The 20,188-nt window shown below is 44.3% G+C and overlaps 1 protein-coding gene across 2 annotated transcripts in view; it reads right to left on the reverse strand.

The window, feature by feature from the left end:
- The window catches only part of LOC118237553 (ral guanine nucleotide dissociation stimulator-like), a 66,689-nt gene extending 48,745 nt beyond the window's left edge, over positions 1–17,944 (reverse strand). Inside the window, exon 1 of one of the 2 annotated variants that reach the window (XM_035436418.1) lies at positions 16,307–17,944. In XM_035436418.1, coding sequence (XP_035292309.1) covers positions 16,307–16,333 — 27 coding nt within the window. In that variant the 5' untranslated portion in view covers positions 16,334–17,944. Of the gene's footprint in view, positions 1–460; positions 814–16,306 lie in introns of those variants that run through there. The other variant, XM_035436417.1, reaches the window with a different exon arrangement.
- Between the last annotated feature and the right edge of the window lie 2,244 nt (positions 17,945–20,188).

Raw genomic sequence — 20,188 nt, forward strand, 5'->3', positions numbered from 1 at the left:
TGCCGCAGCCACTAAACGGAAAGAGACACTCCGCAATGTGATACATATCTGCCCAGCTGCAGAAGCACTTAGAGGATGATAAGCACAGCCCAAGCACAGCCCCTTACACCGCAAAACAGCTTTTATAACCCCTCTTGGCAGACTATAAAGGACAGAGACTGTCTGACACACGCCTGGTTCAGATATAACATCGCAGCAGTTTAAAAAGACATATGCTGCACTGAGCACGTAAACACACACGCACACATTCGCTCAAAGCCATGACGCGCGCCACGTCGTTTTTCAAACAGCGAGATGCTAAAAACACCTGAACGGCAACAGCAGATACACACACACACACACACAAAACACACACACACACACACACGCATACACACATGATGCTAATTCCCCAATGCCTTCTACGGGATCCACAAAGACCAAGAGAAACTGGCATGCATGTGCAAGCTTGCCTGCTTACCAAGTCGTCCAGTATGGACACGGGGAAGTCGAACATGCACATCTTCACTGGCTGAGCCAGGGCTTTGTGAAGGCTGAAGACAGACTTTGCTTCCATGGTTCTTGATGGTGTAGTGACAGGAGCAGAGCGCGGGGTACTCTGGCTAACACTCCTCCAGCTGAGCCTCAGTGCTGCTGCACATGGGGCTTTACACAGAAAAATTGCAGCAAAATAATAAATAAAAAATAAAACAAAAAGAAACGCTGCACTGCTACGGCTTCTCCCGCTGCTACTGCTGCTGCTGCTGGAGTCTGAGAGTCTGAGACTGAGAGAGCAGCCCCACTCCCCTCCTTCCCCAGCTCCTTCGAATCTCTCTCTCTCTCACTTTTTCTCTCTCTCCCTCTCTCACACTGTTGCTTACTCTCTCTCCTCCTCTCTCTCTCCCTCCCTCATTCTCTCTCTCCACTCCTCTCTCTCTCTCTCTCTCTCTCTCTCTCTCTCCCTCTCTCTTACTCTCTCTCTCCACAGTGGAGGAAGAAGGAGGTGTCCTCCTCAGAGCTACAGTCGGTGGCCTCAGCAGCTGTCTCCTGTCCTCCGTCTTCGGCTGCGTCTGGAAGGCTCTGGTCCCCGAGCGTGCGGCAGCATGCGGCTGCATATCAGACTGCGCCAGCTGCGTCAGCTGCGCCGCTGCGCCGCGGCCGAGCCCAGCCAGGCGCCGCTCCTGCGCTCGGGGGCCACCCGCGACAACCGCCGCCACCTACAGGGAGCGAGTACGGCACGCGCCCTGCCCTCCTTCCTCTCCTCCCTCTTTCTCTCCTCTCCTCTCCTCTCCTCTAAGCGCACGGCAGCCAGCAGCGCCGTTTGCGGTCCTCGCGGAGAGACGCCCCGTGCAGCACGCGCTGGGGCGGCGAGCGGAGCGGCGCGTAAAGAACGGGCGATACGGGCAGGCAGATGGTTATCAGGCGTTTCTGTTTCTCGTCACTCTCTCGCTCTCTTCCTCTGTTCCCCGCGACCCTGGCGATGCTCTGTTTGCCTGGCCGGTGTTTCTGTGGCGCTCTCTCTGTTTGTCCACTTAGTCACGTACCGCCGCTTCAAAAAAAAAGAAAAAGAATGGGCTGGAATGAATGAACAATGCGTTCAGCTGCCCCACCTCGCCCTTCCCATTGTCGCCTGACTGGGGGGAAATTAGGCCTGGCCCCACCAGTCAACCCCAACCCAGTGAACCATCCCCTCGCATCCACCGCCCCCCCTCTCCTGCATTTACCCTGCACTACAGTGTGGTGTGGGGGGGTTAGGGGGTGAGGGGGGTGTTTGGCAGGTCTGTTAACATCGCTGAAGGCCATAGCTGATCACAGGGAGTGCTGTTCAACTGTTCAATGGAGACACGAGGATGGAATGTAGGTCACACGGCTTTTTACTCTGAAATGCCTCTGAGCCAGAAAGTACTATCCAACAGAATGGAAAAACCCTTCATTGAAGAGAGAACAATAAATAAATAACCACAATCGGAGCAAGATTACCATCATCTGTTAGTATACCAGGCCAATCATATTGCCAACACTTGTTAAAATTTCAGAAATGTTCTCATTTTTTATTTCAAGAACTGCTGAATGATTTTTTTTTAAACCATGAAATACAATACTATAATTAAACAACTCTCTGCCACAGGCATGGTGGACAGAAATGCTCCCCTCCCCCCATCCACTCTTTCCAAAGAATATGGCTGAGTGGATGGGGAGAGGAGGTTGAAAATAGAGAGAAGGGGTCAGTGGTGAAGAATAACCTGTAGATTCAGAACACTGAACTGGGGAAAGTGAGAAGGGCTAGCAGGAAAGTGTGCTCCTCACAGTGAGGGCTCAAGACCAGGGCACCGTTTCACAAAAAGAAACAAGGGGGTGTGGGCACCAGGAGCCTTCCTCTACACTGGGTCCGTATTACACACTGGCCCACCCATATGTAGTCCTCCGTGTGTCTTTACAACGCCGACCGATTAATCAGCCATAGGTTTCCTACACAAATGCCATTCTTTCTTGCTCTACATTATTATATTATGATTTATATTTTTTTGGAAGCACTTTCATATGAAACACATTTTGATACACATAAAAAAATACATAAATGAGAAAAATTCACCCCCTTTCTCTCCTGGTTTGAAAGGCTCAGACATATTTATCATCGCTGCACCATCAATCTTGGAGTGTTTGGAGCACTTTTCACAATTTATTGGCAGCCTTCGACAGTAAATAATGTGAAGTGGCAGAGGTGGCTTTTGTTTGGCCGAACGTGCTTGAGCTGCGACACAAGGGCCAGTCACACCTTCCCATCGTCCAACGCATCAGAGAAGACGTCACTCAGAATCCTGAATGCCATCTTCCATCAGTCTTTTTACTGCGGTCCTTTGTCCGTCAAACTGACGAAAGGCGGTGTGTGTTCCACACCAGCTACTTCACTTTTCAACCCTTTCAGGGACTGCAGAGTCTCTGGACCAAAACACAATGGATGGAATGACCAAACATGGGTGCAGAAAGAAATCAAGAGATAAAGAGATAGAGAAAGAGAGAGAGGAAGAGAGAGAGAGAGAGATGCAGGTGGGGGGGGGGGGGTTGCAGAGGAAGCCACAGATGCAGAGAACAGACAGCAGAAGTGTATTACGATGCAGAGGCAGTCCCCGCACCATTCCTGCAAACACTGTGCAGCCCGTGGTCGCCATGGAAACTGCAGAGCCGTCCCCCCCATTGGGCGCAGGCCCTCGGCCGGCCCGGCGCACCTCGCGGAGACCGGGCTCAGAAACACCGTCCTCGCCGCGCGGAGGAGAAGCGGGGAGACGCAGTCGCCACTCAGGTCTGCCCGAGGAACACCTGGTACGGGGCCACAAGCGGGTCCCCTTATCAAGGGATCGCCCTCTGCTGAACAAAACATACGCAGTGGGATCCTGGGAGTCCTCCAGCCTTCTTACAATGTGCAGTCGGGGACTGAAGCTCTCATTCCCTGCGGGTGCCCTGTCGTTGGCAGACATGCAACTGCATTCGTTTGCAGCACAGAGAAGAAGAAAAAACGTCTGTAATATAAAATCGTTATTCTAAGGAGGCTTGCAAATTGCACCATTTGGCAGCAAAATACATTTTGATCATCATGATCATCATGATTTGAAAAAACATTTCCATGATTTTTTTGGTTCAAAACAAACAGCAGCACTAAGCATGTCAGACGGTTAAATTGAAGGTGAACAACAGCTAAATTATTATGGGCAATAGCAGATTGCGCTTATAAAGAACATAAAAAAGATTAGTTATTTTTTTCATGAAGGAAAAAAGCATTAAATAATTAATGTGTTTTCAGGGAATTTATCTTGCTTTGGACAATTCTCCTGACAATTTTCTTAGCTTGCTGTCCAGTATGTACTGAGCAGCCTTTATAAATGAGCTATTTTGGACAGAGTCGCTAATAAACATTACGTAAAATATATTCGTCGCAATATGCATCGCTAGTTAAGCCGAGAAAAAATGTGGGAAAACTGTGAACCCAAGACAAACAGCAAACATAAAGCGACAGCTAATTGTTCCAGATTTCTAATTAGCGTTCAGCAGCCAAATTAATGCTGGCCCACATCTCAGAGAGCGAGCAGATGCTCGAATGACAAGGATGACCTGCTGCACCACGGGCCCCCGTTCCCCCGAGCCAGTGTCCCACGGGCAATTAATTGATCGCACACCTGCAAGAATCAATTAACACGTAGCCGTGGCAAAAACCCCACACACACGAAACAGCAAAATGAGCATAAGAAAAAGAGAGAAGTAATTTAAGTGATTTTGCCAGGACTGAAGGACTAAAACCTAAAAAACTTTTAGTCATTGCTGGCTATTTAAAAATGAAATGCATTTATTTTGGCAGCTATATTTTGTGGGCACAGTTGAAATTCCCAGATAGGTAAACTGCTCAGCTGCACACACACACACAAATTGGCCCCTCGGTAGTGAAACTGCAGACATATAATGAGTGATCTTGGTGATTGGTTCCCTCAAGCCCCCTCACTCTCTGGCATAGTACAGGGGTGGTCCTATTCTTCCTTCTCATAGTCGCTTCTGTTTCAGTCGAGTTGGTTTACTGGTTGGAACCAAAAAGAAACCAAGAAGACAGGCACCAGACAAAATGCCAAACCGAGGCTATATTTCCCAATGTAAAAGAGGTCATCAAAGATGGTTGATCCTAATGTAAGTGACTGCAAGAAGCGGTGTTTCACTGTACTCACACAGTGCAGGGCTTTAAGAGAGAGGAGACAGTGGTCACAGGAGTGCAGGACAGGGAGCTCCTCCTGAGCCCAGAGTGTAGAGTGATACGGAACGCACATCAAAGGTTCTGCCCTGGTGGGATATCTCAGCTTCTCGTCTGTATCTATCAGGAAGTGCAAGGTGCTGTGCAAGAACGGGCTCTGTTTGGCACACAGCGCACCAAGCTGATGACTCCAGATGCAGTGCTTGCCAGGACCTAATCTGGCAATGTAATAGGTTAGCTGGAAGTGAACAGAAGATTGCAAAACCTACATGTAGAATCCTGAACTCCGATCAGGAAACCCAAGAGCCAGTTGAAGTGAGAAGGAAATAGGGTATGAATGTATATTGGAGGAGGGAATAATTCAAACTTTGGACAGTAAAATGGTGAAATAGAAAACAGATGCAAAATAAAGCAGCAATAGTCAGGAAATCACTTCAGTAAGCCCTTAGTTTGACTCTGTGTTTGTTTTTGTTTTTTGTAGAAAAAAGACAAACATTTGAACTGTTGATAAGGAACAGGGGTTAGAGGAGAAGTCAGTTATGCAATGTAACAAAAAATGTTATTTTGAGTCACAAAGTCCAACACGTGGTGAAACTGAAATTAGTGCAGGAATAAGTGGTAAACACATCTGATTTTGTAAACTACTAAATGAAAGGAAACAACAATGGATACATTTTTAAAAATCAATGTCACTGTTCCACAGTGATCATTTTGCTTTCTCAGGCAGCACATGAGTGAGACATTTTGGGACTGTGCAGATAGATAAAACATATCTGTCATTTGATTTGCCTGTCAAACTGGCAACCTGTTCAGTTTTCACTTGCCAGCTTGGTGTAACTGGGCCCAAAGGTTAGAAATGGGATCACAGTGCAACCAAGCTACCTTTTGTCCACTTTCATACTGTCATCTGTTCCATCTGTCTGTTGCCGTCTTTGTTCAGCAAATAATAAGACACTTAACTTTGGCTTAGTCTGGAATGGGCCACAACTTTGTCTGAATCACACATGAAATTACAGTATTGCTATAGAGCTGCAATTGAAGTTTTTATATCTGCTACTAAACAAAAGAAAAGTAGCAGAGTTTAAAAGTGCTACTGATTGGAGGGTTATATCCTTGGATTCTGAATAAGTGCAACAAGGTGGAAAGAAGGAATGGGCCTTGTTCCACTTCCTGGAAGTCACATGACAGCCTGCCAGGAAAGAATGAGAAAAAGTGACCGTGGCACTAAGCCTCAGCACCAGCACAGCTTCGAGCAACAGCTCAGTTACCATTTATCAAACACATCAAAATACACACACACACACACACACACGCATGCACACACACACACACACACACACGCATGCACACACACACACACACACACACACATACATACACGCATACACACACACATCCATACATACATAAGCAGACAATACGGAGTGTAAAAACCTTCCAAAACATACATACACTGAATGAGCTGCTATGACAGCTGCTACATTTTTGTCAGCATAGATGATGTAAGCGTAAACAATGTCCATCATGTGTTCAGGCTGTTTAGAACAGAAATGAAATTCTTAAAAATAGTAAGGGTTCACATTGAACATATGTTTTCTTACATAACACATTAAAAAAAAAAAAACAATCATCAAGGAAACGAAAAGCTTGTCAGCAGAGTCTTTGTCTCAACTTCTGAAAATAGAAGGGAAGCACGTTTAAACAACCCTGAGAGTCATGGCCAATGCAGGCGAAAGGCCAGATTTCTCACAGGTCAGAGGGCAGGAAGAACCAGAGACCTGGAGTGATGTAATGCCAGGACAGTCCAGACCCTTAGCAGAATAACATCCTCTGCCCACGCATCCCTGCGTGTGCTGCCTTTCACCGGCCAGCCAGGTGCTGTTGCCGCAGCGACGGGGCCATGTTTTCCTGTCCCCCGCATGAAACAAAAGGAAGTGCCCTGTCACATGATGAGTGAGGACCCTGTCAAGGTAAACAAGACTCTCTGTCCAAAATTAATTCTGAGAGGTCACGCTTTCCATGCTGGCTGCTTTTTTTATTTTTGCATTGTTTATGATTTCTAAGGAGCCTTGCATAATTTGAAACAATAGAATGGGAACACCCCTGACACCGGCCCGCTCTGCCAAGGGGAGACCCGCAGGACTTTTCCATAAACCCATTTCCTGCTTAATCCAGCCAGCAATGTCTATGGGGCCATTGTTATTTCTGCTTAAACTGTAATTGCCAAGAGGGAAAAAAATAATAAACAGTGCCACGGAACGGGACACAAACATGTCTTGTCCGGCCTGGAAAGCTGGAATATATTTGTGTGGTTTTCCATTTCTCCCAAAAAAAAAACACACTCTTGCCTCTCTGTGCTCTTCCCCGTGGGTGAGGGACCAGATGCTAAGCACTGATCCGCAGACCCCCGACGCAGGTTAAGCAGTACACTAATGCCTGTGGCAGAAAATATTTCTGCTGTAAGGCCACAGACTGAAAGAGTGCAGCCAACATCCAATATGCACACACCACACCTGGTTACCAGAGATTACACAGATTTATTTCAGCCAAATTGACATGAATATATTCTCAACCAAAATGCATAACATGTATTTAATTTCACAGGCGGTTCATACAAACCGCACATTGAAACGCATACTTATTTGAACAAATTAAGTGTAAAGGATAATATGAAGCGAGGTTTACTGTTGGGATAAAACGAGCAACATTGTAATGGCTTAGCTATACCATCAAAGCTGAATTCTAAGCTCAGAGGACAGTGCATGGGCAATATACCTAAGCTAAAGACAACAAAGGTACCATAATAAGGTGGTAAGATGCAAAGAAAGCATTTACCCTTTGATTAAAAACCCATCGTATGCAATCAGTGTAAAATGATGGAGAACTCTAATCTATTAACTATAAATGATCTGATCTCAGAAGGAAAACTATAACTATTAATTTCAGCAAGGTTCCGAAAATGAACAGGAGTCAATTAGGAGCCTGACAACCAGGAGAAACAGTGATGCAGGCAACAGCCTACAGGAGCATCTGATGTTGCTAGTATTCACGCTATGCAAATACATTGGGGTAGGCTCTACAAAATGAATGATGTACGAGTGAAATATCCCTTCAATTCTTGCAGACTGGGTTTGTTCTCCACCCCAGAGCTCCACACGTTCCCACGTGGCAGGTGTTCACTACACGCCAAACTCTCACAGTAATTCAGACGCACGGTCTCATCTCCTGCAAATTGCATGTGAAAGTATCTCTTGGCGGGGAGGCAGGAGAGAGGGCCTGAATAACAATGAGGATGCGGCGGCACGTTTGTGCAGCGATACGAAGGCCCGGGAGCCAGGGGAAAAGGAGGGGGGGGGTGCGGAAGGATGGGGAGGTGACCTTCCAGCCGTGGACACTTCTGCGCTGTGTTCAGTCGAGGCCTGTTGACGCCGGAACGACGCCTCCTCTTTCCCTCGGCTCCCAGAACAGCACCTCCTCCTTCCCAGCGCCTCCGAGGCTAATTTACAGCATCCCTCGCAGGCTGCGGACAGCGCAATCCATCACGTCTCCGCTGCTTACCTCTGCGTTAGCTTAGCCTCTGCGCGTCGAGCTCATCTGCGTGTCTGTATCCAAGGCTCGCCGCGGCGAATACGGGTGAGTGGCAGGCATCGGTGGACACAGAGGAACGGGCTTCTGCCCCGGCCTACGCAAGACTCATTAAAGGCCCATAAACTGGACGTGCCAAAGGCCGCAGGTCCACACTGCTGCGTTCCCCCCGCAGCTTCCGAAGTGTGCGTACATGAGCCGCGCTTTCCGCGTTCAGAGCACCTAATCAACCGCCGCAGCCTAGAAGCACACTTGGACTCATTAAAATCTCACCGCGGGTTCAAGGCTGTGCTCTTGCGCACTTTTTTCGGTTATGCAAGACCCCCGACAAGCGCGGAAAGCAGGGGCCGTGTGGAAGTCAGCGGGTCCGACGCCCGACAGCTGCAGGGGCGCATCCCAGGAAAAGGCCAGAGCAAAGTGCAGGGTTAATATCTTCTCAATATTCCTGTCAGCATCCTGTCATCCCCCTGAAATGATGCTGATGATTCATCTTCCTTTTTCTACGAGGGAAGGAAAGAGGATCCTTTGTTCAGAAAGGACAAGTGCACCCCCCCCCCCCCCCAAAAAAAAAGAAAATGGTCCCAAACTCAGGCAGAGCACACAGTGTTCGCAGGACAGCGGCCAAATTAGCTCGTTATAAAGGATGCGGATTTACTGCAGCTTTCCTTACAAGGGAGCGAAGCCTTAAATGAAGAGATGACACGTAGAAAGATCCGGGCCTTGCTGTGGCGGGAACACACAGTGATTTAGTGCAGCCCAGGCTATTACAGCTGGTCTTTCGACACATTGAGAGATCATGCAATTCGGGGATACAGTTTGTTCTCGCAGAAATACAAAAACATTTTGAACGCGCTCCGTCCGTGATCGTGGGAGGCAGTTGGCAGCTAGCGCTGCCAGGCATTAGCGCTGGACACATTAGTGTCTCGGTTCACTCCTCCGATTAAAGACGGAAGTTGCGAAAGAAGAACGTTTTCAGAATAGAATGTTTCATTGTGTGGAGTGAATGAACGTGGCGTCGGTGTCGGGACGGGGTGAGGAGTGCGAGAGCATTTCCAGTAACAGCGGCTCGTTACATCACTCTCATTATTCAGCATTGCCTGGCTGTCTCAGAAATGTGCTCTGAACAAAGTTATTTTTTCCCTCTGTAGTTCTCAATCCTTGCAATATACGACAACACATTTTCCATTGATATCATACATAAATTTAGCAGACAAAAAGGATCAAACAAAAGGAACGTATACAATATAAAACTAGACAATTAACCACACTTCAAAAGAAATACACATAGATTTCCACCCTTTAATCTCCAGACCTTAGGCTGTGCTTACATGTCATGGTAGGGCGGTTTACAGAAGTGTCCCTCTTATCAGACCCACAAAGGAAAGCAGACTGTGTTTACGGCACTGACAGGGAGTCAGCAGGTTTTGATTAGGAGACAGTGCTCAGTTGCAAAATATCCTACTGGATCAGCATTATGCAAACCTTAGGTTCTCCATAATACAGTGTAATCATGTTTGGTATTGTTGGAAAACAGATGTCATGGGGGTCAAGTATATGATGGATTCCAAGGTATAGTGGAAGCTGACTTAAGATATCCATACCTATGGGTCAGGGCCCAGCCAGCTACGATGGTTAACCCTATGTGATAGGCTTACAGAGACAGAGCAAGCAGGATCATTAAAGTACCGTTTTGAAATGATTGCATCTTTGATGACTTGATTTTTTTTTTAACTTTGATCCTTGGGTATATAAGGGGAAAAGTCGATACGTCAATATATCTCCCGCGTAGTGTTCACATATAGCCATTACACTACACACATTTTGCACCATTGTATATCACTATTTTTGACTACACTGTACAATAAATTTCATTCACTTTAACCTGCCATTCCTCTTTGAATCTTACCACTCTTAACATCATTAAATGAACCCCGTTCCAGTAGTACAAGGTAAGACTACACGCGTTCCTTCGCCACTCAGATACTTCTTCTGTTTTGTGTATCTGAGGGGATTCTTACATGGTCACCATGGCAACTGTATAGCCTGATCCTGCCTGCTGCACAAAATATGAAATTGTTTCTGTGTGACTGAAACAGCAATCAGGCATAACTAATCAAACCAACACCCAAAAGGATGCAACTCTGATCCACAGCCACCATCTGAGTAGCCCCTTGGGTACGATATGCGGCAACAAATCTAAGAACAGGAGCTGGAAGAAGAAATAACACTGCACAACAGCAGTGGCTCTTGGGTAGTGAAATGTGAAGACAGTGTGAGATGTACGTCATGTGCATACACGGGTTCTACTGAGCAAGAAAGAAGCATGTACGACTACAGCACAAATCCAAAATGCAGCAGGAATCAGAGGTCACATCTTGGGGTCACATCTGGTGCTGCTGAGGCAAGATGTGACAGTCCATAGCTAATCGGCCAGTATTTGATTAGATGAACACCTCTCAAGGAGGGAGCAGTGCTCCACCTGTACTAAATCATTCCACACACCGACTCCCAACGTCATAAGCAATTAGCATGGCTGCCAACCAGGTACAAACTGACCAGCTACAAAAGAAGGAGGATTTATTCACGAATGAGCCAACACATTCCCAATCCTATGCGGGGGGGGGGGGGGGGGGGGGGGGGGGGGGGGGGGGGGGGGGGGGGGGGGGGGGTCAATGGGGCAAAGCAGGGGGTAGAGTAGTGAAAAATGAATTGTACTTTCCACAGAAAGATTCAGACATTGCACAGTACTGGACATTTCACAATCAAAGGCCAGGGGGAGGGGGGAGGAGGGCAGAACTATTCCAGAGAACCCAAATTAATTTCACTTAAATCCAATGCTGTTCATCAAAGCATGTTATCTGTTGTCTGTCTTCGCTGCTCTAAGGTGTAGCAGCCCTGAGAGAATGGCACATCCCTAAAGATAAGAGGAATGCTCACGCTGATAAAGGCCTCAGGCTTCAGGGACCCGAGTTAGAGTACGGTACACTGGAGGCCTCCACTCCCCCACTCAGGACTAACTGGAGACAGTCTGATGGCCACAGACAACCAAGGCCATTAGCAGCCAAATTTGGGGGTGGGGGGGGGGGAGGGGTAAACTTTGTCTCGTGAGTCTGACTGTCTACCCTCTAGCTTTTGTTTTGGTGGGGGGGGGAGGGGGGGGAACAAACACTTTGCTGATGTGCCGTGACACCAAAAGGCCTGACTCACTCCCGCGCTCACTCCCTCACAACAACACAAAAAGTGGGCCGCTGCGCCCGTCACCGAGGCGATGACCCAGACTGAGCGCTCAGCTGCACAGTGAGCGTTTCAGTGCCCCACTGTCTCCTGCCCCAGGAAGCCCCACGTTCACCGCTCCTCACCTTCAGCGCGAACGACGCCCTCCCCGCTCTGTTTACGCCCTGCTCTGTCCTCACAGCAGGTGAAAAGCAATATCTTAATTAGGCTACGACCCTCCGGGAACAATTATGTGTTCCCTTGCGACTTTCCTTTTACGCGACGAACGTCAACGAGAGCAAAAAAAAGTTGGGGAGTGCTCAGAGGGTTCTTGGTACAATTTGTGATCACAGGTTCTCAGGAGAGTCTAACAAGGCGACAGCTGTCTGCATTAAGACCGCTCTTCTGTTAAGCACGGTGTCGCTTGACTGGTCGCTTTGTTTTTGTACCTGAGGTTGAACTAAAAAAGGGTAAACGTACAAAAGGAAAATGGTTTCACGTCATGACTGGTGACTCAGAGTCTCAGTTTGAACTGTAGTTTTAGGCAGTAAGACCACTTAAAAAAGGACAAATCATTTTCTTGGAATAATACAGAAATGCAACCTTACGAACACATCAATAGAAAAAGAATAACCATGCACAGCATCAAGCCTCTCGGAATAAAATAAGCAGTCAAACAGAAGACTAAATTACAGGTCTGCAGGACAGATTGTGACGGTGACTGTGACATTGTGTACTGTGACAGGACCAGACCATGTAAACAGATGAAAAGAACACTGGCTGGGCAGCTTTAAAGTTAATGTACAACTTGATCTGTACCAGGGAAAAGGTTTCTGGGATAAGAGTTTATTTCCAATCGATACAACACCAACAAGAATGCCAATTATAACATTAGGTAATTAATGGCCAGGCTACCCTGCCAGTCCTTTCAACGCGTTCAAGAAACTGACCTTCATCACAAAAAGTTAAAGAAAGTGGAGTGGAGCGAACAGACTGGCTGCTAGCCATCTGGCAGTGTTTTTAAGAACAACATCGCCACCTGCTGAATATTGTGTTTTTTTCATTCCAAAAGATCAAATGTTATTTAAAGCCATGGGCATTTATGGGCCTGATTTTCCATGTGTGTAATAATAATAATAATTATAATAATAATAATAATAAAATATTTTAATAAAATAATAATTATAATAATAGAAGACAAGAACACAAATGATTTATACAGATTATTTTATACTGGGTATCTTTTTCAAAACGACCCCATTCTTACAACAGTGATTCCACTATGAATCAATTCAAAATACATGTGAATGGCTGAATCCAGCAAACAAGGAATGATCTCCGAAAATACTGAACTCAGAACAAATATTGTCTTAGAAACTATTTGGCCACTGCCAAGCAAATTATAAACTTGGCAAGCATAAATCTGTGGTAGATCTGATGCAAAGAATGAAGAACTTTTTTCATGAGTTAGTTTTATGGGTGACATAATGTTCCACGGGCCAGGAGTCAGTTTGGCGGGCCAGAGCGAACAACGCCTAAAACCACCCCGCTCACGCCTCTTACCTGAGGGACATGGCACCCGACCCCTACCGTGCACCTTGCGGACGGTGGGCCCAAAAAATGATCCCAGATGGCCTTTTTAGGCTGAGCCTGGCTGGGTCACTGGGTCCCTGTTCTGGGCAGGGTGAACTGATTCTCAAATCTCCTCATCATAGTTGGGATCTCATTGAATCATGTTCATGTCTGAGTCCTCACCTCACCTGTTTGCCTAGGGAGACCCTACCAGGGGCATAAAGAACCCGACGACATAGCTCTGGGGACCATTAAACCGCGCGAACCCTTTCACCACAACAAGGCCACAACAAGGCTACAATCCAGGACAAATCCTGGGTCATGGCCACAATCCTGACTTGGACCAAGCAGTAAAGGAAAATGGATGGATACATATTTTTATCGGACATCGTGCGCTGGTACTTTGCTTCTCGTGAAAGTCTGCCTGACGGGCTTTGTGATACTGACAGAATATAGATGAAATTTTTTTAGATGAGACAGCTCAGTGCTGCCTGAGGATCGGATCTGGGTATAATACAGTGTTCTGCATATCCAATCAAACCCCAGGGAAATGATAGGAAGATGGATTGAAAGGCAAGAGAAATCTGCTACATTCCACAGTCAAAACTTTAGAAATTCCAGAGCGAGGCGGATAAACACATCAGGCCTGAGCCTGCTGCTCCATGACACACACAGATGATTTCATGCTGTGCCGAAATTTCCAGGCTATTTTGATTACTGCAATCATTTTCTTGGCATAGTCAGATAGAATGTAGTATGTCCAACTCTATGTCACAGATAAAGCACTTCCCAAATGAAAAAAATATACCTTATTTCCTGTCAGCTTTTTCCTTTTGCTTGCTTCTGTTGTTACCACTACCACCGCTACACCCCCCCCCCCCCCCACACACACACACATACACACACAATGCTCTCGCTCCCTGTTTGTCCTCTGCAATTATAGAATTATGCAAATACATGCATACACCGTGACCCACTCCCCATGTATCAGTCACCCCTTGAAAATAAAGACTCCACATGCAACACTTTACCATACAGCACTACAATTAATGATTTTCTTGAACTTACAAAACTTCTGTTACAACACTTTGTCTCTCATGAATTATACCATTCACCATTCACTTAGATTCATTCATTCTCTATTAAAGCCAGTCCCATCAGTAGGAGGCAGAACGGTATCAGATTTTTTTTTTTGTTTAATTTTATGTATATGTTCAAAATATATTTTTAAAAAGCATTATCAAAATTCAATACAAGAAATGGAGAGGACATAACCAACAGAAATGAATCTAATTGGGAAGCACATCAAATGTGAGAACAAACAGAATGTTCAAATGTCTCCCAACTATTGTACATATTTCATATGGCCACAATAAAATATGCACAATAGTTTTAAAATTTGCGAGGACAGATAAGATGAAGAGAACAACTGAGGCCTCGAGGTCACAACAATGGAGCAGCCAGCAGGGTATATTCAAAGTCTGACAATGACAGACAGTTATAAATGACATATAACAGGGAGACAACGGTAAAAATCCTCAGAATTTGGAAGATTTACCCTCTATACAAACAGTACAAAATGCAGTAATGAGGGTGTGGGACCTTGATTGATAACTGTCTCAGAGAAGGGCACACGGTGAGCAAGCACCACGCCATAATCTGGGTCTCCTAATGGTGACAAAAGTGTAAACGGAATTCATTACTGGCATAATAAAGCACTGCAGATAGCAGAGAAATTTGTGCCATTCTACAAATTCTCTGATAGTTTGCAGCAGTCCTGTTGTGTGCATTCATTGTTTTCTTCCTGACCCACACAAGCACTCAAGAATGTGGCAGTGGGGAATTTACTCCACTCCCACTGTTGCCTTCTGAGATATTCAAACAGATAGTAATTGTTTCCAAATGCATTCAAATTCAGGGCCAACATAAACACAATAGATACCTGATACTCATTCAACAAGACAGCTCTGTGCTGTGGTCAAATGCACACAATCTAGGGAGTAGATTGACTGCAGTTTACTAGACAGAGGATTCAGCTAAAATGCACATACACACACACACACACACACACACACAGGCCTTCTGTCAGTTATTTAATTATTCACCCAGACTTGTTGGAGCAGCATGTAGCCATGGAAAGTGAGGATGGAGTGGATTGTGTGAGTGTAATCTCTTTTCTGATCCCTACTACTCTCAAATGTGAAACAGATTCTAAAAAGTCACTTTTCTACAAAGACTTACTCTTCTGTATTTTATTACCCAAACTTTGATCTGAGTAATATTGATAAATGATATTGTACAAATGTAAAAGATCATATAAACCACACAAATATGCAGAAAAGGGATACTGGCTATTTCTGTCATTAACCATTGAAATGTGCTTTCCAATTCAGTCATGTTAATGCTCTCAGGTAAACTGCAGATTGACTGCAGAGGACTACTGTGTAAATGTTAGTCTATATAAAAGTTCTCATTATTATTAGAACGACAGAATATGATCAAAATGAACAACTAAACTAAGATTACAAATAAACAGACATTACATGTATGTACACTGGGGGAAACCATGATAACAGAAAGTCTGGGGGGAATACTTTTTCAAGGCACTGTATACTCTGTGACCAGATTTCATCCTAGAACCTGAACTTGCACAAATACCTTCAGATGCAGGGTGCCGCTAGTAGCACAAATCCAGTCAAGAGCATTTCAAGGATAAATATTGCCAGCGTGATATTATTACACAACGGTAATTTAATGAGGAGGGAGGGAGAGAGAGAAAGAGAGAGAGAGAGAGAGAGAGAGAGAGAGAGAGAGAGAACATCATCAACACAAAAGCGATTTTTTCGTGCCCCAGTTATTACTACTATCAACTAGTACGAGTGAGAAGCGTCCGGGCACCGCGCGCAGCTTCACTTCCGCTCTGTCCTTGCACCGCGTGCCATGACAGTCGTTCCATCGAAAAGAGCCCGTGCCAGGTCCATAATCTCTTTTGTATACGCCATACATCAATGCAACTCTGCCTCGGGCAATTATTTGAATAGTCTTTTGTTATGGTAATGTGTTTAAATCAATTCTTGTAAATGCATCTGAACCAGGACACCACCGGCTGTTTGTTGACTGTCATTATTGTTATGTATTTTATATTGAAAAAATAATAAAATTTTGAAACAAAAAATCACAACAGCATCCTGAGCATCGTAATGTGTAGAAAACAAATGGTCTTACCTGTGTATCCAGCATCATCATCATCATCTCAGATTCATAGCCCTCTCCGCGTCCGTGTCCAGGAGATTCTCGACGAGCTGAGCTCCCCTACAACACCTTTTCACACATTCTGGGGGACTTAGCCAAAAACTAGCATACGCTGAATTAGGATCGTGCCGAATTCCTTTTAAATGTAGTCTATCTGAACGAGTCTCAAAGACCACTATAAAATCTTCAGGGCATGACACCGCTGCCCAGCTGTGTGTCATCAATCCCACCTTGGTAAAATGTCACTCGTTTATAAAGCCAGTTTTAAATAATGGCTTAGGTTACATACAAACCGTCCCCCCTTAAAAATGCGACATCATTGGCAAAAATCACACTTTTTGTAAGAAACGGTTTCAAAAGAATAAATACGAAATCTGTTCACTGAGTCTAGCCTAGCCTACTCGACTGTCAGACTGAAACCCACGAAAGGGCCATAAAACATGGCTCAAAGATTTCAGCATTAAAAAACAGAACAGTCGGTTAAAATATTAGTTTTGTCAGACAGGAGAAAACAAAAATATATCGTGTTCTGACGAAAACACCCATTCAGGAATCCAACGACCAAACGCAGGGTCGATAAGCACAGTGCCATTGAGCAGGTCCACGTTTACAATAATATTCACTCCAAATCCATTCTTCCGCTGAATGTCCAACCGGCATTCTGTAGCCTATTATAAAAAGATAACGATACAAAAAACGGATAAAATCGGTCTTCACATTAGTGCTTGCTATTCGAGCGTATACAATCCGTTAGTTGGAAAAGCGTTCTCTGTGTTTTTCCCCCAACAATGGGTTTATTTATTTATGAAAATCAAAAGCGCTATAGACTACAATCTAATAGCCTAAAAATAATGTTCCTTTTAAAACCGGCAATATTAAATTTAAGATATGCTATTTAAAATACCCTGGGTTGTCCTGGTTCATATGCCAGATCATAATCCTCCATAAAATGGATTCTTCGGTAAAAACAGCGAGAGGTTTGAGACACTACTGGCATAGTGATCCACATTTCTGGGTCATCTTCCCACAGACTTATTTTAATATCCTTACACTGCCGGTAGGCTATTGTAGACCCGTTGTATGGCTACAGCCTAGCGTGCACTATATGCTATTTTTCGCCTTACTAGGTAGCACATTAGACAGGCTACATATTTAATGCAGGATATTCTTCAATCATTTAGAAAACTATAAAATTTTACGATTAGGCTACTCCATAACTCCAATGGCAGTTTTTCCTCCTCGAAAAATATCATCAGACAAAATGGATGTCTTCCTTTTCAAAATTAGATCATAGTTCTGAGCAAATTCTCCTTCATGTGAAATCAGTGTCTCTGGGGTCACATCCCTGTTTTCTGTCAGTCGATGGCATGCTCCTTCATCAAGAAAAACAGCGAGCTTGCAAGGTTCAAACTGCACGCGCAGCACACTGAAGACAAAGCCTGTGAAATGTCTAAAATACGAAGATAGGCTATAAGAACAGAAAAAAGTAATGGAAGACAAAGGCGATTCTTTAATCACACTCTGTCCTCCGCGAGGAGGATATGATTGACTTTGACGGCAGCACACAACCTCTTGCGGGTGAGAGCGGCTTACGATGTGGAACTGTCTTCTTGCCCGGCTTCAATGAAGCCGCTTGTGCGGTGTATCGGGTTTCGTGTAGCTCCACAGACTGCTATTTTAAGTCACTGTTGGACCGCTACATTTAGTAGCTTAGTAGCACTTACATGCTTGGCAAAGGAGACGGGGATCAATCACCCACGTCAAACAATGTAGGCTACTTAAGGATACTGTAGCCAATTCTGTTACGGAGTTTTATCACAATATAGCCTAGGTCTAGTAGCCTACAATATTACAAAATATGTTGAACGATTTACAGATCGTTATAATTGACTAGAGTATGCTATTGCCTTCACAACCTACTTTCGGAACATATAGACATGTATTCTTAGACATGTCGGCAACGTACCATTAATGCGGGAAATAGCCGTGTACATCTCGTAAACTCACAAAGCATAGGCTACAGTAACGTTGTTGCAGGATTTATATTTCGGTCTTGTAAATACTGATTTGAGAACAAACAGACTTGTCCGTAAGCCAAAGAAAGGCTACTTTGATGCTGCCCGTCACTTCTCTAGGGGCCTTCATTTTCATTCAAATGTCAGCGAAAAATCATCCTCGGTATTTCTACAGGACATTAATTTCTACAGGACATAAATGAATCCATCCTGCCAAATCGATTGTGATGCCTCTCTCACTGCCTTGCCATTAGTGACGTCCGTATACCCGGATTATTAATTTGGAGTGGCAGATGGGGGACAAAGATTTATTACTGGGGGGCCAGAAGTGTCTGATAATTGCCTAATTAAACCGTAGCCAATCCCCACTCCCATAAAACCACACACATACACACACATAAAGGCAGTTACTAATAAAATCTAAACACTTAGCATGTATTAATATATAAAAGGAAAAAATCCAGAGTGTTTGTGCAAAGCCCTTTTCCAGTTTTAATGCACCATATAAGCAAAAAGGTAGAAAGGTAAGTTGCTTTTGTCATTAACCAGGAGAGAGTATTACCCAAACACAAATGCTTAGTATAAATAACCCTCATACCAGTATTGCTGAAAGCGTCCATTTATAGGAACATACTGTTTAAATTTGAAAACCAGCCAGGCAGCTCATGTAGACCAATCTTTTCCTAACATCTAGAACTTTCCTAGAACTGTTTCTCAAACTCTGTCTTCCCCATGGACCACCAAATGAATTATTAAGATCTTATCTGACCAGCACAGCATTTAAATGGAAACTAAAATGTGCATTTTAAAGTTCATAATCACAAGCACAATTACATTTAATAATCAACGGGATGTGTGACTGAGCAATGGCTCTCAGTATTAATTCAGCAGTCAGCCATCTCACTGCATTATTACTAATGCAATCTGTAACATTGCATTTTTGCTCCTGGCCCACCGGAGGTTTTTGCAGACCACTGGGGAGTCCATGGATCACATTTTGAGATCCACTGGCTTACAGTTCATTGTTATACTTGTGCTTCCTTGGGGTAACCTTTTCTGACAAGTCAGTTGTCCCCAACCACAAAAATATTTTTAAATAAATCAACAAAAAAGCCACAACTCCCATGTTACTAGATCTTTTGCTTGTAGCCTTGACAATGCATACATTATACACAGTCAGCTACCTTGATTAGTCAAAATGACACCTAGGGTATAGTCTGCTACATGCAGTGTTTTGAATAATTAGTTGTTTCATAGCACTTTTTCACTGAAAACAATGATAACTGTCATAAATTATTGAGGGGACATTTTAAAGAGATGATATCAACAAATCATTTGAATATTAAATTAATAGCTGTCAGTGCAAATGTGAAACAGCTACCTCAAAGCATAATTATGTTTATTAATTATGAAGCTTTTTGAATTGAACTTTTAATATCTGCCATTTTTCTGTATCTGTCTAAAGCCTTCATGACCTTGCTCATTATGCAGTGCTAAGATCATAGGGCATAGTTATAATCAATAGGTATGAATACTAATTTATGTAAACTATATTCCAGACAGCATATGGTTTACATAAATCATGCCTTATATCTACACTAAAATTAATTCAAATATGCAAACTGATGTTAATAGGAGTGTACTGTATAATACACAAATTGTATGTAAAATGTGCTTTAAAAACAGTTGGACATGCAGTAACATTGAAGCTGAGCCAATATGGCACGTGCGCCAGTGAAAATGAATACATGCATAGGAGTACAAATTATATTATTTTCAAACAGCAGCCCCAGTTTTCCTGGAGGAGTGTGCATTTCTAAAGGGGGGGAGCACGAGCTGC

This window comes from Anguilla anguilla, chromosome 10, assembly GCF_013347855.1.
Source record: "Anguilla anguilla isolate fAngAng1 chromosome 10, fAngAng1.pri, whole genome shotgun sequence".
Taxonomy (NCBI): Eukaryota; Metazoa; Chordata; class Actinopteri; order Anguilliformes; family Anguillidae; genus Anguilla; species Anguilla anguilla.